General features: G+C 50.6%; 2 protein-coding genes and 1 pseudogene across 6 annotated transcripts in view; all 3 read left to right on the top strand.

The window, feature by feature from the left end:
• The first annotated feature begins 2,276 nt into the window (after positions 1-2,276).
• Positions 2,277-22,479, top strand: Camkv (CaM kinase like vesicle associated). Of its 5 annotated transcripts, none has more exons than XM_004664252.2 (11): positions 2,277-2,434; positions 17,593-17,701; positions 17,821-17,952; positions 18,109-18,183; positions 18,389-18,527; positions 18,670-18,790; positions 18,948-19,023; positions 19,118-19,254; positions 19,419-19,497; positions 20,138-20,225; positions 20,520-22,479. In XM_004664252.2, the coding sequence occupies exons 2-11, from the start codon at positions 17,607-17,609 to the stop codon at positions 21,099-21,101; spliced, it is 1,524 nt and encodes a 507-aa protein (XP_004664309.2). In that variant the 5' UTR covers positions 2,277-2,434; positions 17,593-17,606; the 3' UTR covers positions 21,102-22,479. The 5 variants fall into 5 exon arrangements, with proteins under 5 accessions (XP_004664309.2, XP_044992196.1, XP_044992197.1 ...); XM_045136261.1 differs by having other exon boundaries at positions 2,278-2,453; XM_045136262.1 differs by having other exon boundaries at positions 2,278-2,457.
• On the top strand, positions 17,247-17,341 carry LOC123455657 (annotated as a pseudogene).
• A 725-nt stretch (positions 22,480-23,204) lies between the features above and the next one.
• Positions 23,205-24,180, top strand: part of LOC101599295 (TRAF interacting protein) — a 32,491-nt gene continuing 31,515 nt past the window's right edge. Inside the window, exon 1 of the mRNA XM_004664171.2 lies at positions 23,205-24,152. Within this exon, the coding sequence (XP_004664228.1) occupies positions 24,055-24,152 (98 nt within the window). The 5' untranslated portion in view covers positions 23,205-24,054. The remainder of the gene's footprint in view (positions 24,153-24,180) is intronic.

Below are 24,180 nucleotides of genomic sequence, written 5' to 3'. Positions count from 1 at the left end.
GAAGAGGGGCCCGCAGCTCTAGGGACTAACTCAGCATCCATGAACACGTGCCAGTAAGCACGCCTGGGTGCACGCAGAACACAAACACATGTGCCCCTGGGCACCACTGCATACACTTGTGCTGTTGCCATCTCTCAACATAAGAGAGCACACATACACGTGTACACATATACCCTGCCACGTGCCGTCACTCACATGCACACAGAGTGTGCACGGGACCAGAAAAGGTGGCAGCAGCAGGCAAGACTCTAGGAAGCCACCTTCCCCTCTCTAACCCCACCTCCCCACCCCCGTTCTAGCTTCTTGGCCCTCCTGCTTGGATAGCCGTGACCCTCACAAAAGACAAAACACATGCCCTGCATGGTGGCGCATGCCTTTAATCCTAGCACTTGGGAGGCAGAGGGAGGAATATCGCCATGAGTTTGAGGTCACCCTGAGACTACAGTGTGAATTCCAGGTCAGCCTGGGCTAAATGAGACCCTACCTCAAAAACCAAAACAAAACAAAAAAGAAAAGAAAAGCATATGGGCTGGAGAAATGGCTTAGCGGTTAAGGCACTTGCCTGCAAAGCTAAAGGACCCAAGTCTAATTCCCCAGGACCCATGTAAGTCAGATGCACAAGGGGGCACATGTATCTGGAGTTTGTTTGCAGAGGCTGGAGGCCCTGGCATGCCTATTCTCTCTCTCTCTCTCTCTCTTTCACCCTCTTTCCCCCTTTCTCTCTCAAATAAATAAAAATAAAATAAAATAAATTTTTAAAATGTTTAAAAAATATAAACACATGTCTGACACGTGTAGGTTCAGTAAGCCATGACTTGGCTACACCATACAACTCAATGTTGCTTAAGGATGATTGTCAGCTAGGAAGACTGAGTGCCAGGGTTTTTCATTCATTCTGCAGATGTTCATTGAGTATTCTGAGAGGAGAAACAGGCTCTGTCCTACACATTGCCCCAGCTTGCCAGGAGGTTCCGACCCACAACCTAGATGTAGCGTCAGCCAGATCTGGAGGAAGTGACCCAAAGTTAGGGAAGGATGTGAAGGACTTCTCAACAGCCCCTCTGGAAGAAGTTGTTTAGGAGCCTTGTTTAAGACAGGCAACCTTCCAGCCCCAATTTGTCTCTTGGATAGCCCCTCCTGTCTTCAGCCATGGGTAGTAATTCAAGGGAGCCTGGCTTAAGATGGTGGAGCATTTAGAGATGACCCATTGCTCCAAGAGCAGCGAAAGCCTAAGTCTAGCCTTTAGACACTGGCCTCAGGATGGTCCTCAAGGCTTGTGAAGGAAATGGGGTGGGTATTGAGTCTATGCGTCTCCCTGGCAAAAGGTAGAGGCAAGGCCAAGGACCTCATTCAAAGCTTTTTTTTTAAAAAAAAAAAAAAAAGGCAGCAAACCAGGCGTGGTGGTGCACGCCTTTAATCCCAGCACTCTGGAGGCAGAGGTAGGAGGATCACTGTAAATTCAAGACCACCCTGAGACTACATAATGAATTCTATGTCAGCCTGGGCTAGAGAGAGAGACCTTACCTCGAAAAATCAAAAAACAGCCCCCTCCCCCCACCCAATAAAAGCAGCTCTGAACTTCCGTCCTTGACTCAGGGGACAGACCTGGGACACCTTGGTGTCACAGTTCTTCTGTGACCCCCTATCTCAGCCCAGACCACCTAGGTGATGCTGCTCAGACACCACACCACACCACAGATGACTATTTGGGAAATTTGAGCTATACATAGGGGTTAGACTGGGCTAGCCACTTTGGCTGCTCAGAAATGCAAGAGTTGGGGGTAGGGTGGTCTGGGGGGGGTCTTCACTGTGTTATTTTTTTCTGCCCAGTTGCATACACACCTCTGTGTGTTTACTGCTTCTAATTAAAAGGTGCTGTAGGGGTTGTCAATGCGGTTCTTTCTAATTAGGTCTAGAGCCCTTTGAATCAGGTTTAGGAAGCAGGGCAGGCCCCTGGGTCCCCGGTGATTAACTTCCTGCCAGGAAACTCCAGTGCAGCTCGGGGGATTCTGGTTCTTGTCCAATTGCCCACTCCTGACTCCCTACTTTGGGGCATAGGAAAGGGCCCCTCGGGCTCCTGTTGCTGGGTTTAAGAGTCCAAGGCCCTAAGGGAGCTTTGGCTAGAGCTCACCAGCTTCACGGCCAACCTGCGTTGTGTGCCCTCCCTCGAGTGGGATTCCAGTCTCCAGCTCTGCCAGGGTGGGGGCGGGCCCGGTTGGGAGGCCCCGCCCCCAGCCCGCCCCCGGCCCGGGGTGCGAATCCGCTGCCGGAGATTGCTGCTTGGTGATGCTGGAGGTTCTGGAGCCCAGGCGGCTGCAGCTGGCGCCGCGTCTGCCCCGCGTGCCCGGAGCGGATTCTGTCCACCGCCCCCGGAGCCCTCGGCGCCCGGCTGAACGCGCGATCTCTTCCTCCCTGTGACCGATCAGCGTTGCAGGTGCGGAGCTGGGCTGAAGGTGGGTGAGTGTGTGTGTGGGGGGGTGGGGAGTGGGAGATGGCGCTGTGGGACGCATGTTGGGGGGCTTTGAGAGGGATGGGGAGGGGATTGTTTCCCCTGGCTCGAGAGAGGGTTCCCCGCGCAGGGTACCCGCGGGCGCAGCGAGGGGGCTGGGTCCCGGCAAGGGGGCACAAGCGCGCGGGCTCTGCAGATCCAGAGGATGGCATGCAGGTTGGGGCTTAAAGTTCCCCATTACCTCGGACGGCTTAGGGGTCCCAGGGGAAGCCTCTGCGGTTCCTAATCGTATAAAACATGAACCTTCGAAGATTCCTCGGTGCTCCCTTGGGGGGGGGGGCAAAGGTTGAGCCGTCCACTCTCGATGCCAGAGCATCCTGCAGCCCCTCCCAACTGCCTCTGGACAACCCCCCCCCCCCTTCCTTTGGTTTAGCAGTCACTAATTTCCATGACAACCGAGAGTTCTTTATGGGCGACAACCCGAAGGGGGCTGGGCGGGGCTGCTGCGGGTTTGGGGGAGGAGGTTACAAGCTCCGGTGAACCATCAGCCGCCCCCCTCCACCCCACCCCCGAGTCAAGTTCAGAATTTTAAAGCCTGCTCTCCTGAGGGCCATGGTTGGGGGGTGGGGGGCAGTGCACGGACCCACGTGCGCGGTGGGGGTGCGGGGCGCACATGTTCCTGCTGGGAGGTGCGGGGCTTGGTGTTCACACGTGTGCCTCCCGCATGTGTGTTGCTGTGCCGGCGGGGGCGAGCCAGCAGCCTTGGGGAAGGGGGTCAGGGTGGGACCATGCTGTAGAGCATGGCCCCCGACTCGAACTGGGCGTGCGGTCCATTGGCTTCTGCCTTCCTCAGCTTGTGTTACCTGGCAGAGACCCCGGGCTTTTTTTTTTTTTTTTTTGCGCCCCAACCTCCCAAAGGGCTGCCAGATGCTTTCGCCTCCCCTCACCCTCCAGTCCGCTCCAGCAGGTTTCTTCCTAGACAACCGGGGCTCCTTCTCCCTTACCGAAAGCTTTGTGTACGGATCGAATCCCTCCTCCGGTCCCAGGCTTAGAGTCCCCCCAGGGACCTCCTTTGAAGACGAGATGCTCTCTCCCTCCCCTCCCCTCCGCCTGGAGAGTTGATTCCTATCAGATCCGGCGATTCCTGGGCCTCAGTTTCCTCAACCCGGAGATTAGTATTTCCACTCCCTTCAGAGGCAGACTGGTCTCCAGGGTGGCACAGGCATCTGCCTTTAATTTTCATCATTTGGGTGTGGACCACCCCAGGTGTCTTAATGCGTATCTGCCTTCTAAGTCCCAGGCAGGTGAGCGGTCTTATCCCCTGGGAGAAGGTCACAGAATCTATAATCTGGTTCAGGGAAACTGAGGCACAAAGAGTGTAGGGTGTTGTGTACTTGTTGTCCTGTTCCTGGGTTGCTCGCCGTGCTTTTTCTTTGGCCCTCCTGACCAGATCTGCCAGAGACTGGTGATGTAGGATGAAGCTGAGTTGCAAGAGAGTGGCCCTGGGGACCCAAGGCCTGTAGAGTTCAGCTGATTGAGGGGAGAGGGAGTTGCTGGGGATCCTGAGTCCAGCCAAGCCAGGTGAGAAGATTATACAAGGAAGCAGCCAGATTTCTCAGCCTCACTTCCACCCTACTATATCCTTGTACCTTCAACATGTTGGACCTCGCTTATCACGGTGACAGGGCTAGTCTCGGACACTATCCTGCTGGGGTATTGCAACAGCTGGCTTTTTCCTCACCAAGAGAGATGTACCAAGCTTCTGACCTCGTCTTTGCTGTGGCTCCCACTCCAAGTTCAGTGAGTGTCTTGGGGATACAGAAGGGCTTGGTCTTGAACATCAGATGACGAGAGGAGGAGGTCTTAGGCTGTTGCTGGGCATCCAAGGTCCTTTCAGAATTCTCTGTCTACTTCTCTCTCTCTGTGTTTTTTTCACTCTGACACCTTCTTTCTTCTCTTCCATCGCAGATCCTGCCTTTGTCTTTCTGTGTCTACCTCTTTTTTTCCCCCGACCTCTTTCTTTACCAGAGTCTCTGTTTCCTCTACCCTCCCCCCTTCCTTGATGCAGACCATCAACACAGATCCCACTGAGCCAAGCCAAAATGTCAGGTAGTTCAGGAAGGGGGACCTCACTAATGCCTCACCCCTTCCTCTCCCCTGGTTTTAAAACTTCCATCGCCATAGCAACCCTTTACTCCAGTGCCATCCTCTGTACTTCCACTCCTCCATCCACAGGGAAGCAGGGCATGGGGAGGGGAGGTCTCCCTCAAGGGTTCAAAGATTGGGACCCCAGGTTCTGAAGCCAGTCACAATTGGCCATGCATACACGCCGAGGGCTGAACGTTCTGCAGATATTACTGGACAGAGTGCTCGCCCCCAAGTTGGGAGATTCCGAAAAGACCCGTGGGCTGGGGAGATGGCTTAGCGGTTAAGGCCCTTGCCTGTGAAGCCTGAGGACCCAGGTTCAATTTCCCCAGTACCCACATAAGCCAGATGCACAAGGTGGCACATGTGTCTGGAGTTTGTTTGCAGTGGCTAGAGGCCCGACTTTCTCTCTCTCTCTAATAAATAAAAAAAAATTTTTAAGAAAGAAAAGACCCTCCACATTTCTACTATTTATGGGGAGAGTTAGCCCCAGGAACTATTGGTGGTGGCTCAACTGGTGCCCAGCTAGGGCAGCACTCTTGTCCAGTCTCTTAAAGCTGTTGGATAGTATCTAGAAGCTTGGCTCTGCCCCTTGCTACCAAACCCTGGAAGGAAGTCACTACCACCTCCTCCTGGGCCTGTGGCTAAGGCCTCATCTGTGAACTAGATAGGGCTTGGGTCTGGGCATGTCTATTGCAATAGGAAACCCAGCCTCAATCCCTGAGCGTGGAGCGCAGGGGAGGGGGAGGGTGCCTGCAGGCTGGTGTTCACAGCTGCCACTAAATCGGGAGGTGTTGCCTACAGTCAGGAGTCAGCAGGAGGCCTCTTGGGTCCTTCCAGGCCTCCCTAGATTTACTGCAAGCTCTGGATCCCACACGATAGGGACCAAGGCAGCAGGGAACTCCTGTTTATGTCTGTGAAAGGGGGGACCTGAAGCAGAGGAGTAGGGGAAAGGACCCTGATGTGGGGGTGTCTTAACTTCTGTTTCACTTGAGCGTCTCCTAGTTCAGACTTTGACTAAAGATGCAGAAAAACACCTGAGGGACCCTTTCTTGCTAGAGCACTAAGGGACAAAGGCTCATTCAGGGTTGTCTGAGGCTGGAATCACTGAGAGCAGTGGTCAAGCCCCAGCAACATGCAGGAACTGGGAAGAACTAAGCCCTCAAGTTTCGTAGAGCCTGCTGGGAGTGGAGGGCAGTGGTAGCACTGTGCTTGGCATTGCCCCCAAACTCCTTCTGGGCAGCTCAGGTACGCAATGTTTATTTCCCCTGCAGGCAAAGGAAGGAGCCAGGTCTCGAGGGAATGGCCACCATGGGTCTCCTGTGTACCTCTGTGGCCCAAGGCAGACCTGACCTGAGATAGCGCCCAGGTCCTGTGTCAATGGAAGGAGATCTTTCCGTGTCGGGTGTTGAGTCTGGCAGTAAAGAAAAGTGAATCTCTGTCTGGCCTCCCACCTTTCTCAGAGCTGTGTCTTGGCTACTCCTCCAGCTTTGGGAGCCTGGAACCCTCTTGCCGCAAACAGGGTGTCAAGGGGTTTGTTGCATGTAACCCACAGACTCCCAGGGAGCAGCGGTGGATAGCAGATGGTAGAGTGGGTGAGGGTGGAAAGGATGAAGGTGCTAATTGGTAACATGCCCCCCCCTTTCTTTTCCCTTCACCCTGGGGAACAGTCGAGGGGTGCAAGTGAATTCCTCTGGACTGGCGAGGGAGGGTAATAATAACGTAGCCAAAAGAGCAGGGAGGTGAGGCCGACCTGTCCCTGTCCCAACATTGAGACCTAGGAGACATGGCCAGAAGCTGACATAACGGAGAGCTTTCTATGGTGGAGACAGACCCCCAAGACCAGCCTTGGGCCCCCCGCCCCCCACCCCATGGGCAGGCGTTCATATGCCTAGCCAGAAGCTGGCACCACGATCAGGGACGGGCAATACACAAAACCTCCCACCCACACCACGCTAGGCAGAGGCGAGAACTGTTGCAACGGGGAGATGGTTGGAGGAAGGGATCTCAGAAAAGGGCTATTTTGCATCTGGCCTTGGATTGTTTCAGACAGTTTGTTGCCAGACAACCTTATAATGTCAGGAATCGCGGTGAAAGAAAAGATTCAGCCCCGGTTTTCAATACCTTGCCCATGTGGAGGCTGCTCCGTAGGGAAGCCAAGGTGGGTAGCACCCTTGCCAGTACCGACCTACACTTTCTGCCACTGGGTAGACACGCTTGAGCTGGCAAGTCACCTGTTGTTGGGCCTTTAGGTAGTTGCTGATCTTTCTAGTGTTATAAATAACTCTCCTCTGACAAATAGGATTCTGATGGGAAGGGCATTGTATAAGAGGGGCCAGTCAGTGTAAGGGAAGCAGCAGAGCTGGGACACAGGTGTTTTTACCCCTACCCCCAGTCCTCTTGGGACACCCACAGGCCAAAGTACTTTTTAAAAAAAAATTGTTTATTTTTATTTTTATTTATTTATTTGTGAGCGATAGACAGAGAGAGAAAGAGGCAGAGAGAGAGAGAGAATGGGTGCATCAAGGCCTCCAGCCACTGCAAACGAACTCCAGAGGCATGCACCACTTTGTGTATCTGGCTTACGTGGGTCCTGGGAAATCGAGCCTCGAACCTGAGTCCTTAGGCTTCACAGGCAAGCACAAGCACTTAACTGCTAAACCATCTCTCCATCCCCCAAAGTACTTTTTTAAAAAATACATTTAATTTATTTATTTGAGAGAGAGAGAAAGAGGCAGGGAGAGAGACAGAGGCACGGCAGGGCCTCCCACCACTGCTAACGAACTCCGGATGCATGCACCTCCTTGTGCTTCTGGCTTACGTGGGTCCTGGAGAGTCGAACCGGGATCCTCTGGCTTTGCAGGCAAACGCCTTAACCGCGAAGCCATCTCTCCAGCCCCCGAAGTACTCTTTTCCAGTGTATGACCCTCCAATTCCAGCCCAGGAGGGCAGTCACTGCCCATTAGAATGGATAGAGATGATGCAGGCAGCCTCCTCCTCCGGGTGTTATGGTATAGAGATGGGTGGCAGGCAGTGGTGGGTGTTTGTGCCTCTGCTCTTAGTCGCAAGAATGAGATTCCAGCCACGCGCTTCTCCCCAGCAGATTCAGAAGCAGTGCTGTGGCCACGGTGTCAAAGACACGCAGTTGGTGACGTCTTCTAAACCTCTCTTGTTTTCCTCTGCGGTGTTTCACTAGATGGCTTAAGCCCTGACTTGAATCATGTTGATGAGATGCATTTGTATTCCCCAAAGCCCAAGTAATCCACATGAAGGTGTTATGAAATCTGTCCTCTAATGCTAAGGACATTTGAGAGAGGACCTCTAGGGAGGTCTGTGACCCCCCCACCCCCGGGAACTGGGTGGTTGGCCTCTGTCTGGATGGAAGAAATTGGCAGCCAGGGCTGTCCATAGGGCATGGCTGGGTGCTGGACTTTGGTCCCACTAGGAGAATCCCTTTTGCAAAGGTGCTTCTTCTGGGGATGGCTTCTTCTCTTCACTATACTCACACAATGAGTGTCTTCAGGGAGGGAGACGTCTGGCTACCTAAAGCCCTGGCCTGGCCTAGGTCCTGCACACAGGAGGAACACATGCCCACTCAGCTGAGGCAGAAGAGTTTCAGTGCAGGTTTTGCTGTAGGAATGGGCTGACACTGACTCTAGGCTTTATAGAGGCTGACTCTGGGGCCAGGTATATCAAGGTCTTGGCACAGCCTCCAGCTCTCGTACCTCTGCACAGAGACTGAGGATTTCGGAACCAGAAGTTCAGCAACGCTGGGCTGTAGCTGGCAGCGTTGCAGACCAGGGACCACTCTGCCCCAGGCACACAAGGTGCTTAGAGCCCACTGAGCTGGCTGTAACTAGATAGGGCCACACACTAGGAACTGACAGCCCAAGTCCCCTGTGAGTCCAGCTGTCAAATGCGAGGAGGCTTGTCTTACCCTTCCTGACTATTCCCCCTACACGCCTCTGGAAAACCCCTTTCTGTCAAGCCCAGCCCTAATGTTGCCTTTCCCCTCTGCTACACACACATGGAACTTCACCCTCAGGAAAGTCCCTAAGCATCACCATTCCTGAATGCAATATTTACTAAATCAATTGAAGCAATGGTGGTAAACATTCTAGCAGAAAGTGGATAAAACGGCATCCAGGCTCAGTGGTGCAATGCTGTATTTCTAGCACTAAGGAGGTGGAGGCAGGAGAATTGGAAGTTCAAAGTCCAGCATCAGCTATCTAGTGAGTTTGAGTTTGAGCTGGAGAGATGGCTTAGTGGTTAAGCACTTGCCTGTGAAGCCTAAGGACCCCAGTTCAAGGCTTGATTTCCCAGTACCCAAATTAGCCAGATGCACAGGGGGTACATGCATCTAGAGTTTGTGGCTGGAAGCCCTGATGTGCCTATTCTCTCTCTCTTTGCCTCTTTGTCTGCTGCTCTCAAATAAATAAATAAACAAAAATTAGGGGCCAGGCATGGTGGCACACGCCTTTAATCCTAGCATTCGGGAGGCAGAGGTAGGATCACCGTGAGCTCGAGGCCACCCTGAGACTCCATAGTGAATTCCAGGTCAGCCTGGGCTAGAGTGAGACCCTACCTTGAAAAAAGAAAATTAAACAAACAAACAAGGGCTGGAGAGATGGCCTAGCATTTAATAGCACTTTCTAAGCAAGCATGAGGGTCTGAGGAGACCTAAGAGACTGCTCGAGTTCAATCCCCCCATAAACATCTGGGCAAGGTCACGTGCATCTGTAAGTCTAGTCGCTAGTACTGTAGGGGAGCAGAGACCCAGGAATCCCAAGAGCTCATGAAAAATGGCAAGGTCTGGGATCAGTAAGACTCCAGCTCAAATAAAAAATAAGAGCTGAAGCCAGGAACATGCCTTTAATCCTGGCACTCAGGAGACAGAGGTAGGAGTTTGAAGCCACGCTGAGACTCCATAGTGAATTCCAGGTCAGCCTGAGCTAGAGTGAGACCCTACCTCAAAGAAAAGAAAACAAAAAAGAAAGAAAAAAAAGAAAAACTTGTGACTGGAGAGATGGCTTAGTGGTAAAGGCGCTAGCCTGAGAAGTCAAAGGACCCAGGTTTGATTCCCCAGAACCCACATTAAGCCAAATGCCCAAGGTGGTGAATAAATCTGGAGTTCGTTTGCAGTGGCTGGAAGCCCTAGTGTGCCCACTTCCTCCTTTTCTATCTCTCTCAAATAAATGAAAAAAAGAAAAAAAAAAAAAAAAAAGAACTGGTGGGCTGGGGAGATGGCTCAGTGGTTAAAGGCATTTGCAAAGCTTGCTGACCCAGGTTTAACTCCCCAGCCACCCATGTTAAGCCAGGCTCACAAAGTGGTGCATGTGTCTGGAGCTCATTTGCAGCACTAGGAGACCATGGTGCACCCATACACACTCTCCCCTTTTCCCTCTCAAATATATATGTGTGTGTGTGTGTGTATACATATATATGTGTATATATATATGTATATATATATATGTATATATATATATATATATTTTATATATATATATATATATATATATATATATATATATATATATATATACATATATATATATATATTTGAAAAAGCCAGGGCTGGAGAGATGGCTTAGCAGTTAAGGCACTTGCTTACAAAGCCAAAGGACCCAGGTTTGATTCCCCAGTGCCCATGTAAAGCCAGATGCTCCAGGTGGCACACAAGTCTGGAGTTCATTTACAGTGGCTAGAGGCCCTGGCACACCCATTCTCTCTCTTTCTCTCTCAACTAAATGAATAATATATATATTGCCAGGTGTGATGGCATGCACCTTTAATCCCAGGAGGTAGTAGGAGGGTAGCTGTGAGTTCAAGGCCAGCCTGGGACTAAAGAGTTCCAGGTCATTCTGGGCTAGAGTGAGACCCTACCTGAAAAAACCAAAAAGGGGGAAAGAAAAAAAAAAAAAAACTGATGAGAATTGATGGAGCCAGATACCTGAAGTTCCACTCTGGCCACCACAGGCAAGGGCATGGGGCACTGCAAGGACATACGTATGTGTATATAGTATCCACACACCAGCAGAACAATTAATAAGCAAAGATATTAATCTGTAGCTTCAACATCCAATTCTTTGTTCCAAAGAAAACTCATTTCTTTTTGTGTCCTTCTAGAGCAGTTAGTGAGTACCCACACACGACACGCATAACAATGGCATCAAAACAGAATAAAGAAGAAGGGGTTCAGTGGAAGGGTCATGGGAGAGGATTATGATCATGGTATATTCTCTATACTTATGAAGTTTTCTTTAAAAAAAAACATTTTATTATTATTATTTTGGTTTTTCGAGGTAGGGTCTCACTCTGGTCCAGGCTGACCTGGACTTAACTCTGTAGTCTCAGGGTGGCCTTGAACTCACGGCGATCCTCCTACCTCTGCCTCCTGAGTGCTGGGATTAAAGGTGTGTGCCACCATGCCCGGCTAAACATTTTATTTTTATTTATTTGAGAGAGAGAAAGAGGGAGAGAGAGAGAGAGAGAGAGAGACAAAGAAAGAATGGGCACGCCAGGGCCTTCGCCACTGCAAATGAACCCCAGACACATGCACCACCTTGAGCATCTTTCTTACATGGGTCCTGGGGAATCGAACCAGGGTTCTTTGGCTTTGCAGGCGAATGCTTATCTCTCCAACCCTTTATGGAAGTTTTCAATAAAAAGTTAAAAAGAAAGGTTTGTCAGTACATAGCAGCATATGATCTTTAAACACCTAGTAAATTGGGCTGGGGAGAGGACTCAGTGGTTAAAGGTGCTTGTTTGGAAAACCTACAAGTCTGGGTTTGATTCCCCAGTAACCATGTAAAGCCAGATGCACAAAGTGGCTCATGCATCTGGGGTTCATTGGCAGTGAAATGGAAAGAGGCCCTAGCACACCCATTCTCTTTCTTTAAAATTAAAAAAAAAAATTAAGTTTACTCAAATAGCTTTGCCCTCTATCCACCATTCTGTCTTTCTTTTTCACTTAGCTGCTAGAGGAGCACACTTTATTTTTTCTTTCTTCCCCTCCTTCTCTCTCCCAAGGTAGGATCTCATTCTAGCCCAGGTTGACCTGGAAATCACTCTGTAATCCCAGGCTGGCCTTGAACTCGCAGAGATCCTCCTACCTCTGCTTCCCGAGTACTGGGATTAAAGAAGGTATGCATCATGCTGGGCATGGTGGCACACACCTTTAATCCCAGCACTTAGGAGGCAGAGGTAGGAGGATCACCATGAATTCAAGGAGGCCACCCTTAGACTTCACAGTGAATTCCAGGTCAGCCTTAGCTAGAGTGAGACCCTACCTTGATAAAACAAACAAACAAACAAATAAATTTTTTAAAAAGGCATGCATCACCACACCCGGATCTTCTTCTTTCTTTTTTCAACAAGCGACTTAAAAGTATTTTTATTTATCTATGGAAGAGAGAGAAAGATAGAGAATGCCAGGGCCTCTTGCTGCTGTAAATGAACTCCAGATGCATGCACCACTTTGTGCGTCTGGTTTTGTGTAGGTACTGGGGAATTAAACCTGGGCCATCATGCTTTCCAAGCATGCACCTTTGCTGCTGAACCATCTCCCTAGCCCACTTTATTCTTTTCTAAAAATATTTATTTATTTAATTATTTATTTACAAATAGAAGGGAGATATACAGACAGAGAGGGGAGGGAATGGGCACTCCAGGGCCTTAAGCCACTGCAAACAAATTCCAGATGCATGTGCCACTTTGTGCATCTGGCTTTACATGTGCACTGAGGAATTGAACCAGGGTTGTTAGGCTTTGCAGGCAAGCGTCTTAACCACTAAGCCATCTCTCTAGCCCTCTTTATTCCTTCTAATATCTACCCACTGTTCCAGTATTGTTTCTTTTTAAAAAATATTTTCTTAGCCGGGCGTGGTGGTGCACGCCTTTAATCCCAGCACTCGGGAGGCAGAGGTAGGAGGATTGCCATGAGTTCAAGGCCACCCTGAGATGAAAGAGTTAATTCCAGGTCAGCCTGGACCAGAGTGAGACCATACCTCGAAAAACAAACAAACAAATAAAATATATATATATATATATTCTTCAAAATATTTTTATTTATTTATTTATTTTTAGGTAGGGTCTCCCTCTAGTCCAGGCAGACCTGGAATTCACCATGTAGTCTCAGGCTGGCCTTGAACTCACAGCAATCCTGCTACCTCTGCCTCCCACACACCACCATGACTGGCTCTACTTATTTATTTAATTCTGGTTTTTCGAGATAGGGTCTTGCTGTAGCCCAGGCTGACCTGGATTTACTGTGTAGTCTCAGGGTGGCCTCAAACTCATGGCGATCCTCCTACCTCTGCCTCTTGAGTGCTAGGATTAAAGGCATGTGCCACCAGGCACCTTTAACCACTGAGCCATCTCTCCAGCCCCTCATATGTCTATTTTAAGAAGTTATAAAGTGCACACCTGTGTAACCACCACTTAGGTTCAGAAACAGTCCCTCCAGAAGCCAAGTCGCCTGACTCAATCTTCCTTTCTCTTGGAGGGAATTGTTATCTGACTCTCAGAATGTATTTCCGGCTTTTTCATGTTTGTAGTATGAACAGTATAGGTGAGCTCTGCCTGTTTTTGAGATCTGCATCAATATAATCACACCACAGGCATTCTTTGCTCTGTTTCTCTCAGTAATATGTAAGATTCAGCTGGATGTGGTAGTGCACATCTTCAATCCCAGCACTTGGGAGGCAGAGGTAGGATAATTGTGATGAGTTTGAAGCCATCCTAAGACTATATAGTGAATTCCAGGTCAGCCTTGGTTAGAGTGAGACCTTCCCTCAAAAAAAAAAAAGAAAGAAAGAAAAGGGCTAGATGGCTAGCAGTTAAGTTATTTGCCTGCAAAGCCAAAGGACCCAGGTTCTATTCCCCAGGACCCATGTAAGCCAGATGCACAAGGGGCACATATGTCTGGAGTTTGTTTGCAGTGGCTTCATTCCCTGGCGTGCCCTTTTTCTCTCTCTCTCTCTGTCTGTCTCTCTCTGCTTGCAAAATAATAATAACAATAATAAAAAGGCTGGAGAGATGGCTTAGCAGTTATGCACTTGCCTGTGAAGCCTAAGAACACCCATTTGTGGCTCAATTCCCCAGGACCCATGTAAGCCAGATGCACAAGGTGGCGCATGTGTCTGGAGTTCCTTTGTAGTGACTGGAGGCCTTGGTGCACCTATTCTCTCTCTCCTTCTCTCTCTGTTGCTGTCAAATAAATAAATAAACAAAAATTTTAAAAAATGTAAGATTCACTGGCTGGGTGGAGCTGTAGTGCCTTTGTTTCGGTTTCAATATAACATTCCATTGTGGGACTGAATCATAATCCATGCTGCTGCTGGTGGATGCTTGGGCCCTTTCCAGCTTTTGGCAATTATGGATATGGCCATTATGAGCACTCTTGTACAAATGTCCTGAAGTTTAATTATAGGCTCTCACTACTTCCTTCTCTCTCTCTCTTTGTCAGGGTCTTGCTGTGGAGCCTGGGCTGGCCTGGAACTTGTAATCCTCCTTCCTCAGCCTCCTGAAGGCTGAGATTATAGGTGTGTGCTGACCACACCTGGTTCAACTGTATGAGTTTCTATAGAGAAAATATGAGTTCATAGGGTATGTTGGTTTGACACACTTTTTTTTTCTTTTCTTCCTTTCTCTGTCTCTCTTTTTCTTTTAACTATTTAATTAATTAATTTATTTTTGTTTTTTGATATAGGGTTTCACTCTAGTCCAGGCTGGCCTTGAACTCCTCCTATGTCTGCCTACTGAATGCTGGGATTAAAGGCATGCACCACCACATCTGGCCTTTTTTTTTTTTTTTTTTTTTTTTTTTTTTTGGTTTTTCGAGGTAGGGTCTCACTCTGGTACAGGCTGACCTGGAATTAACTATGTAGTGTCAGGGTGACCTCGAACTCTCGGTGATCCTCCTACCTCTGCCTCCCAAGTGCTGGGATTAAAGGCGTGCGCCACCACGCCCGGCTCTGTTTTTGTTTTTTGAGGTAGGGTTTCACTCTGGCCCAGGCTGACCTGTAATTTACTATGTAGTTTCAGAGTGGCCTTGAACTCACGGCGATCCTCCTACCTCTGCCTAACAAGTGCTGGGATTAAAGGCATGTACCACCACGCCCGGCTTAAAACAAGGTCTTTTATTTTTATTTTTTGTTTATTTATTTATTTGAGAGTGACAGAGAGAGAGAGAGAATGGGCGTGCCAGGGCTTCCAGCTACTGCAAACGAACTCCAGATGCGTGCGCCCCCTTGTGCATCTGGCTAAAGTGGGTCCTGGGGAATTGAGCCTCGAACCAGGGTCCTTAGGCTTCACAGGCAAGCGCTTAACCGCTAAGCCATCTCTCCAGCCCTTTAAAAATTTTTTTTTGTTTATTTATTTATTTGAGAGCGACAGAGAGAGAGAGAGAAGACAAAGTCTTTTGAGACAGAGTCTCAAGTAGCCCAGGATGATCTCGAACCAATTGTGTAACTGAGGCTGTCCTTGAACACCTGATCTTCCTGCCTCTGCATCCCTAGTATTACAGGTGTGATTATGGGTGTGAGCCACCAAGCCAGACTGTTTAAACTGTGTGTGTGTGTGTGTGTGTGCGCGCGCAGGAAGGTAGGTAGTGTATGTGGTTTGTGTGTGATGTATGCAGATACATGTTCCTGTGCACATGTGTATGGACACTAGAGGAAGACAGGTGTCCTTCTGTCCTTCTCTATCACTCTTCTGTCTTATTTCTCTGAAACAGGGTCTCTCACTGAACCTGGAGTGCCTTGTTTTCCAGTTAGATTAGCTGACCAGGGAACCCCAGTGATGCTCTTTTCTCCACTCTCCTCAACACTGGGTTTACAGGCATGTGTGGCCACACCCAGCTTTTTGTTGCTGCTGTTGTTTGGATTTTCCAGGTAGGGTCTCACTCTAGCCCAGGCTGACCTGGAATTCACTATGTAGTTTCAGGCTGGCCTCAAACTCACAGCTATCCTCCTACCTTGGCCTCCCAAGTGCTGGCACTAAAGGTATGCACCAACACACTTGGCTGTATGGAGTTCTTAAAAGAGAAAAAGAAAAAGCCAGGAGTGGAGGCACATGCCTTTAATCCCAGCACTTGGGAGGCAGAGGTAAGAGGATCATTGTAAATTCAGTGCCACCCTGAGACTACATAGTGAATTCCTGGTCAGCCTGGACTACAATGATACTCTACCTCGAAAAACCAGAAAACAAAAGCAATTGTTTGATGGTGTCACATGTCTGTAATCCTAGCTAGCACTCAAGAGACAGAGGCAGGAAGATTGCAGCAGGTTTGAGGCCAGCCTGGTCTACATATTTAGTTCTAGGCCAGCCAGAGATAATAACAGCAAGACCCTGTCTTTAAAAAAATTTTAAAAAGCCGGGCGTGGTGGCGTATACCTTTAATCCCAGCACTTGGGAGGCAGAGTTAGGAGGATCGCTGTGAGTTTGAGACCACCCTGAGACTCCATAGTGAATTCCAGGTCAGCCTGAGCTAGAGTGAGATCCTACCTTGAGAAACCAAAATAAATAAATAGATAGATAGATAAATAAATAAAATAGGGCTGGAGAGATGGCTGAGCAGTTAAGGCACTTGGCTGTGAAGGCTGAGGACCCAGGTTCTATTCCCCAGTACCCACATAAGCCAGATGCACAAGGTAGTACATACATCTGAAGTTCATTTGCAATGGCTGGAGGCCCTGGCATGCTCATTCTGTCTCTATATTTGCCTCTCTCTTACTCCTAAATAAGTAAATATATATTTTAAAATAAATACATAAATAAATGAATAAATAAATGAACTGTTGCCTTTTCCAGTGTATATAATGCAAAACTATTTCCTAATATATCAATTTAGAAGCTGGGCATCAACACTACCTACACAAGACCCTCATAAGAGGAGGAAAAGATCATGAGATCAAAATAAAAGAGAAACTGATTGAGATGGGGAGGGGATATGATGGAGAATGGAGTCTCAAAGGGGAAAGTGGGGGGAGGGAGGGTACTACCATGGGATATTTTTTATAATCATGGAAGTTGTTAATAAAAAAAATTGAAAAAAAAAAAAGAAGCTGGGCATGTGGCTCAAAACTATAATCCCAGCACTCAGAAGGCTGAGGTAGGAGGATCACAGTGAGTTCCAAATCTCAGTTTGGGCTAGGATGAGACCCTGCCTCAAAAAAAAGGAAAAAAAAAAAAACAACAACCCGGGAGTGGTGGCGCATGCCTTGAATCCCAGCACTTGGGAGGCAGAGGTAGGAGGATTGCCAGGAGTTTGAGGCCACCCTGAGACTACATAGTTAGTTGCAGGTCAGCTTGGGCTAGAGTGAAACCCTACCTCGAAAAAAAAAAAAGTAATAATAATAAAATAAATAAAATAAATGAATAAATAAAATAAAATTGGAACAATGGGGCTGGAGAGATGGCTTAGCGGTTAAGCGCTTGCCTGTGAAGCCTAAGGACCCCGGTTTAAGGCTTGATTCCCTAGGACCTACGTTAGCCAGATGCACAAGGGGGCGCACGCGTCTGGAGTTCATTTGCAGTGGCTGGAGGCCCTGGTGCACCCATTCTCTCCCTCTCTCTCTCTCTCTCTCTCTCTCTCTCTCTCTGTCTGTCTATCTGCCTCTTTCTCTGTCACTTTCAAATAAATAAAGAAAAATAAAGAAAAAAATTTTTAAAAAAGGAACGATGCAGAGATTAGCATGGCCCCTGCGCAAGGATGACATGCAAATGTGTGAAGTGTTCCATATTTTTTTAAAAAAAGTAAAATTAGTATATTTTTACTCACTGTAGGATATTATAGTTCAGTCAGTCATGCTGAATGGGCTAGATGTATAGCCAGAAAAGCAGGGTAGTTCTCTGCTTGCTTACCCTGGTGCCCCTCGGTGCTGTCTCTGTTCCTGGCTTGGCTTGAGCTGAGCTGGGGTCTTCCAAAGGCAGACTGAACATTTGGGAAAGTAGAGAGTGGTACCACTGAGCCAGACCCCACCCCATCCTGCCCACAGCTTAGAGCCTAGCAATGCCGTTTGGGTGTGTGACCCTGGGAGACAAGAAGAACTATAACCAGCCATCGGAGGTGACTGACAGATATGATTTGGGACAGGTCATCAAGACGTGAGTGCTGGGTCTGTTGGGCGGTGATGGGTGGGTAGGCCAGGGTTGGAGAAAGGGGAAGCTCTGGGCCACCCCTACACTACTGCCAGGACTGAGCAAGAGTAACCTACTGGCTGTAGTGAGGAGTTCTGTGAAATCTTCCGGGCCAAGGACAAGACAACAGGCAAACTGCACACTTGTAAGAAGTTCCAGAAACGGGACGGTCGCAAGGTGCGGAAGGCGGCCAAGAATGAAATTGGCATCCTTAAGATGTGAGTGCCAGGCCCCGGACGTACAGTGGGAAAGGAGGCAGTGGGAGGGGACGGGACCTCAGGGCTCATTAGTCTGCTTTGGCCACGTTGGTGACCAGAGCCTTTTTCCCAAGGCTTCACTCAGCTCTAACTATGGGCTCCTCCCCCTGTCTCCAGGGTAAAACACCCTAACATCCTGCAGCTGGTAGATGTGTTTGTGACCCGCAAGGAGTACTTCATCTTCCTGGAGCTGTGAGTACGGGTCTTGGGTATCAGGATCCCTTAGTCCCTAGGGCCTCTTCCTTCCCTCTGATTCTAAGGAAAGCCTCCTTTTGAGACTCTTGGAGTCTTGTGCCTTGCTCGACCAGCCAGCTGCCTGGTGCAGGCAGCCCTCCCAAACGTCCCTGTCCCACCCCCGATCCTGTCCACGCCGGGCTCAGGGGCTGGTGTCCCTCAGGGCCACGGGGAGGGAGGTGTTTGACTGGATCCTGGACCAGGGCTACTACTCGGAGCGAGACACGAGCAACGTGGTGCGGCAGGTCCTGGAGGCTGTGGCCTACTTGCACTCACTCAAGATCGTGCACAGGAACCTCAAGGTGAGGCCAGAGTCCCTGGGGTCACTTAGCCAGCTGGGCTGGTGCTGGGGTGAGTGGCATAGTAAGGTTTTGGTCCAACCTCTGAAGCCCTCATGATATCTTCTTCTTCTTCCCACCCGTGTGCCATTCTTGGCTGGAACAGCTAGAGAACCTGGTTTACTACAACCGGCTAAAGAACTCAAAGATTGTCATCAGCGACTTCCACCTGGCTAAGCTTGAAAACGGCCTCATCAAAGAGCCCTGTGGAACTCCGGAGTATCTGGGCAAGGAGGGAAGGGGAAGGGGTGGGTGGATGGGTAGCCTCAGGGAACTGCTTTGGGGGAGGGGGGGGCGGCGAGTCTTCATCTCAGGAAGTGGGGTATGGATGGTAGCCCTGGCCAGGCCTTGGTACTAACCAGCGAATGCATTCTGTGCTTGTAGCCCCGGAGGTGGTAGGACGGCAACGGTACGGACGCCCCGTGGACTGCTGGGCCATCGGCGTTATCATGTACATCCTGTGAGTGGAAGGGCAGGATAGGTGGGCTAGTAGACAGGTAGAGGTGGAGAGGTCTGTGTCTGTGCCACTCTGGGTTGATCCTACCCCCATGTAGACTTTCAGGCAACCCACCCTTCTATGAGGAGGTAGAAGAAGAAGATTATGAGAACCATGATAAGAATCTCTTCCGCAAGATCCTGGCTGGTGACTATGAGTTTGACTCTCCGTACTGGGATGATATTTCTCAGGCAGGTGAGGAGGTGGCCGGCACGTGAGTAGACTGCAGGGTGGTGGGGAGGGAGGCGCTGCTCTCAGCTTCTTCTGCTGGATTCTACTCCTGCTCCCCAGCCCATTCATCACATCTAGACAATGAGATGGGGCGCCCATGCCTAGCCCATCCCTGGCTTTGTCCCCAGCCAAAGATCTGGTCACAAGGCTGATGGAGGTGGAGCAAGACCAACGGATCACTGCGGAAGAGGCCATCTCCCATGAATGGTGAGCAGGCTTCAGGGGAGGGTGGAAGGAGAGGCCAGGTTGGTTTTTTTTTTTTTTTTTTTTTTTTTGGTTTTTCGAGTTAGGGTCTCACTCTGGCTCAGGCTGACCTGGAATTCACTATGTAGTCTCAGGGTGGCCTCGAACTCTCAGTGATCCTCCTACCTCTGCCTCCCGAGTGCTGGGATTAAAGGCGTGCACCACCACGCCCGGCTTGGTTTTTTTTTTAATTAATTAATTTATTTAAAAAAATTTTTTTGGTTTATTTTTATTTATTTATTCGAAAGTGACAAAGAGAGAAAGAGGCAGTGAGAGAGAGAGAGAGAGAGAGAATGGGCATGTTAGGGCCTCCATCCACTGCACATGAACTCCAGACGCAAGCGCCCCTTTGTGCATCTGGCTAACGTGGGTCCTGGGGAATCGAGCCTCGAACCAGGGTCCTTAGGCTTCACAGGCAAGCGCTTAGCCACTAAGCCATCTCTCCAGCCCCTTTTGTATTTTTTTTTTCTGTTGACCTCTGGACCTCTCACATCAGTAGCCCCCCCATCCCTGAGATCTTGGCACCCAGATCCCACAGGAAAGAGCTGGGCAATCTGCACGGAGGCCCAACCACTCAGATCTGTTGCACTTGGACACTTTCTAGGATTTCTGGCAATGCTGCTTCTGATAAGAACATCAAGGATGGTGTCTGTGCCCAGATTGAAAAGAACTTTGCCAGGGCCAAGTGGAAGGTAAGCTTCGAAGGCTCTCTCTCTCTCTCTTTTTTTTTTTCTTGGCTCAGCTCCAAGTGCTGCTTCTGGCACCCACAGTGTCTTGTCTACCCCACACCCCTGCAGCTTACACAAGCTTTTCTCAGGCCATCAGATGTGACTGTAGCTGTTCACTCTTGCTTCAGGTCTCCTGAGCAGCTTGGGTTCCTGGCCCTGGGTGGTCGGAGGCCAACTGGGGCATGATGGGAGGGGCTGGGTTTGGCCATTGCCAAGGAACAGATCCATAAGTGCCTCTCTCCACTGTCCTTCTTTCAGAAGGCTGTCCGAGTGACCACCCTCATGAAACGGCTCCGGGCGCCAGACCAGTCCGGCGCAGCTGCAGCTCAGTCCGCCTCAGCCACGGACGCTGCCACTCCTGGGGCTGCAGGCGGGGCTGCGGCTGCAGCTGTGTTTGGAGCTGCCCTGAAATCGGGGGGCAGTGCTTCTGCAGCTGCAGCAGGTGATACCTCGTGTGCCACCAGTGGCGATCAAACAGCCTCTGCAGAACGTAGTGCCACCCCGGCCACGGATGGCAGCGTCACCCCAGCCACTGATGGCAGCGTCACCCCAGCCACGGATGGGAGCATCACCCCAGCTACGGATGGGAGCGTCACCCCAGCCACTGACAGGAGCGCTACACCAGCCACTGACGGGAGAGCCACGCCAGCCACAGAAGAGAGCAGCACAGCGCCCACGACCCAAAGCAGTGCCACAACAGCTGTGAAGGCAGCTGTCACCCCTATGTCCCAGCTGGACAGCACAGCCCTAGAGGGTGCCACGGGCCAGGCTCCACCCTCTAGTAAAGGGGAAGAGGCTACTGGCTGTGCCCAGGAGTCTCAGAGGGAGGAGGCCAGTTGAGTAGGCAGCCTGATGGGGGTTTTGAGGGATGGGCAGGAGGGTGGGAGAGTGAATGAGGGGCTTCTCATTGTACATATAAGAGTCACTGGCATGATGCCCTCGCTCCCCCAAGCCCCCCCATCCCAGTGGGGCATGCCTGGGGGGCCACGGGAGAGCAGTCTTGTCTCCTGTGTGTATGTGTGTGAGTGGTGGGCAGGCCAGAGGCAGGGCCAGCCCTAGCCCATGCATGGATTCCTCGTGGCTTTTCTGTCTTTCGCTAGCTTCACCAGTTTCTGTTCCTTGTGGGATGCTGCTCTAGGGATACTCAGGGGGTCCTTGTTCTCCTTCCTTTCCTGCCTCATCCCCCTCCCCCCACCCCAGGCAGGCCCTGCAAGTCCTAATCCTTTCCCAAGCCCTAAATCGGGTGGCCTTGCCCTGAGAGCTGGTCCTCCAGCGAGGCCCTGTCAGCAGTGGTAGGCTCCCGCACACGGAGGTGTAGACCTGTGGTGTGTGGGCCGCTCTAGGAGTGGACACCAGCTGCTAGAGAGGATGCAGAAATCTAGGGCAGTGTGCTTTAAGTCAAGACTGGTCACATGGCTGGGGATAGTGCATGGGAGCCGTGGGGGGGGTCCTCAGAAGTGGGAGAGAATGAATAGGAGGGTAGAAGCTTCCATCTTTGTCCCGGGGAAGGCCCTCGGAAGACCCTTGTGTTACGTAATGCCCTCCTTAGTCCTGTGGTGGGCTGCTCCATACCCTGATCCTCATGAACTTCTAAAGGGAATGGAGGAGCCCTTAGGAGGTGCAGTGAGACCTGGGAGAGCAGAGTACAGGACCAGTACTCAGTGCCCCAGCCTAGTTGGGTCTTTACCCTGGGCCAGACAGGGAGGGCTGATATTTCTGTGCTCTTCCCAAGATGCTACCGCCGTAGGGTAAGACCTCGCTCATGGCCACCCCGAGCCACCCCGGGCGGGCTCAGGCCATCAATCCTCTCCCTCCCAGGGAGTGGGAGGGGGCTGCTGCATGGCAGTACCTTTGGGAGCTTGTTTTTCACAAGGGCAAATTCACTGCTCTCAATTCAACAACATTGAGAAGATCCTTCTCTATTTCTATTATTATCACAGGCCCACGTGCCTCTCAGCCATGTTAAGTTGCTTTTGCTGGGATGAGGATTGTAGAATCAAGACTCCCCAGTTCCCTGAGGGAGGTTCCGACAGGTGCCCTTTGTCAGACCCTATTACAGCCTGGACAGGTAGCCACGCTGGTCCTCGCCCTTGCTTGGCACTCCACGGTGGTCCTGCCCTTCTCCCTGCATGCCTGTGGGTCTGCTCTGGTATGTGAAGGTCGGTGGGCTAACTGTGTGCCTGCTGAACCTGGCAAATAAACGTCACCCTGCAAAGCCTCTGGCCACCCTCTCGCCTTTGCTTCCTCTGTCCTACCGGGGAGGAGCCCCTGGAAGGCAGTGGGGGAGGGGAGAGGCTGGGAGCAGGGACACAGGTAGTATCTGCTGGGCTGCAAGTGACAGTCACGTTCAGTAGTGGGCTTCTCGATAATAGTGATGGAGATCCTCTGGTCTCTATAAATCCATGTGGATGATGTGTCCTGGTTTGTGGACGAGCTCCTGGATTAAGATCTCAAGGGCTGCTGCTGTACCCAATCTTGTTGACCAAGGAGCCTTTGTCTTAATTTAGGCATAGAGCTGGAACCTACTCGGGACTAACTTTGCTTATGGCCAGAGTGAGCCTCCCTGGGCTTGGGAAGAGGGTGGTATTGCACAGAGGCTCTATGCTGCTGTGTTTATTCCTACTTCCTGAGAGAACACCTGTGCTCTCCACACAGGCCCAAAGGATTTTGCTCTATCTTCTCCCTGGTGGAGCAGATTGTTTATAATATGGAGTTCTTTTTTTTTTTTAAGTTTTGAGATAGGGTCTTGCTCTAGTCCAGGCTGACCTGGAATTCACCCTGTAGTCTCAGGGTGGCCTTGAACTCACCTACCTCTGCCTCCCGATTGCTGGGATTAAAGGAGTGTGCCACCACGTCCAGCAAAATGGAATTATTGATAAAGTTTCTTCTGGGAAGTGAGATACTTCTTTAGTAATACTGACCCCCACCCCCCAAAAAAAGCTTGAAAAATTCCCTAAGGATAGCTGTTTCAGCCCAAATGGGCCTTCAGTGAACTCACCCAGATTGCTTTCTGGGTGGGGTGGAGGGAGGATGTCAGAGATAACGTCTCCCATTTGGGAATAATAAAGAGGGTTTATTAGTTCCTGATCTTTGAAGCATCTGTGCTTCCCAAATCACAGTCATACTATGGTCGTAGGCATGACGAATTCTGAGAGGTAAAGGCCCTAGTATTTCCAGGTTCGGTGATAAAACCACGCGTAGTGTGGCGTTCTGATGAGCTGGGACGTCTTCCCAAGATGATGAATATGGGCTCATTTTTCCAAGATCACCCATAGTCCGAAGCTGCGAGAGTGGGGTATGGACCGTGGCGGGGGGAGGATCCTTTTGGTTTGGGGAACTATGGGACGCTGGAGTATTGCCCAGCGTCCTCGGGACAACACCCAACTTTGCAGGGGAAAGGGGCCCATCTTGTACATCGCTGCTGCTTCCCGGACCCGGGCCTACGCACCACTCTTGCGGGGATAGTAGAAACCTGTTTCTCTCCCCCCCCCCCGCCCAACCTCCCTAGCCGGAAACGTCGGCTAGCAACAGCGCTCGTTCCCAGGATTCTCCTCGGCCCACAGGCCGCGAATTCTCGCCCCTGTTCCCTCCGAGCGTTTGTCCAATCAGAGCCAAGTATTCGGGCTTTCCCCCGCCCTCCGCCGGGCATGGTGACGCCATTTCCGTCGCTCTCCCGGAAGTCATCGCAGCGGAGCCAAATTTGAAGTCAGAGGAGAGACGCGGGGAGCTTCGCCACCAAACTGGATGTGTTTGCGGTTTCCTTGGCTACCTGGGCCGCCAGAGCTCAGTCGTGATGCCCATCCGTGCGCTCTGCACTATCTGCTCGGACTTCTTCGATCACTCCCGCGACGTGGCCGCCATCCAGTGCGGCCACACTTTTCACCTGCAGTGGTGAGTGACAAGCGGCGTGGGGCTGCGG

The sequence above is a fragment of the Jaculus jaculus genome, chromosome 17 (genome assembly GCF_020740685.1).
Source record: "Jaculus jaculus isolate mJacJac1 chromosome 17, mJacJac1.mat.Y.cur, whole genome shotgun sequence".
In the NCBI taxonomy this organism is placed as follows: Eukaryota; Metazoa; Chordata; class Mammalia; order Rodentia; family Dipodidae; genus Jaculus; species Jaculus jaculus.
The sequence above is the reverse complement of the archived record's forward strand: the minus strand, read 5'-3'. Positions and strand labels throughout refer to the sequence as shown.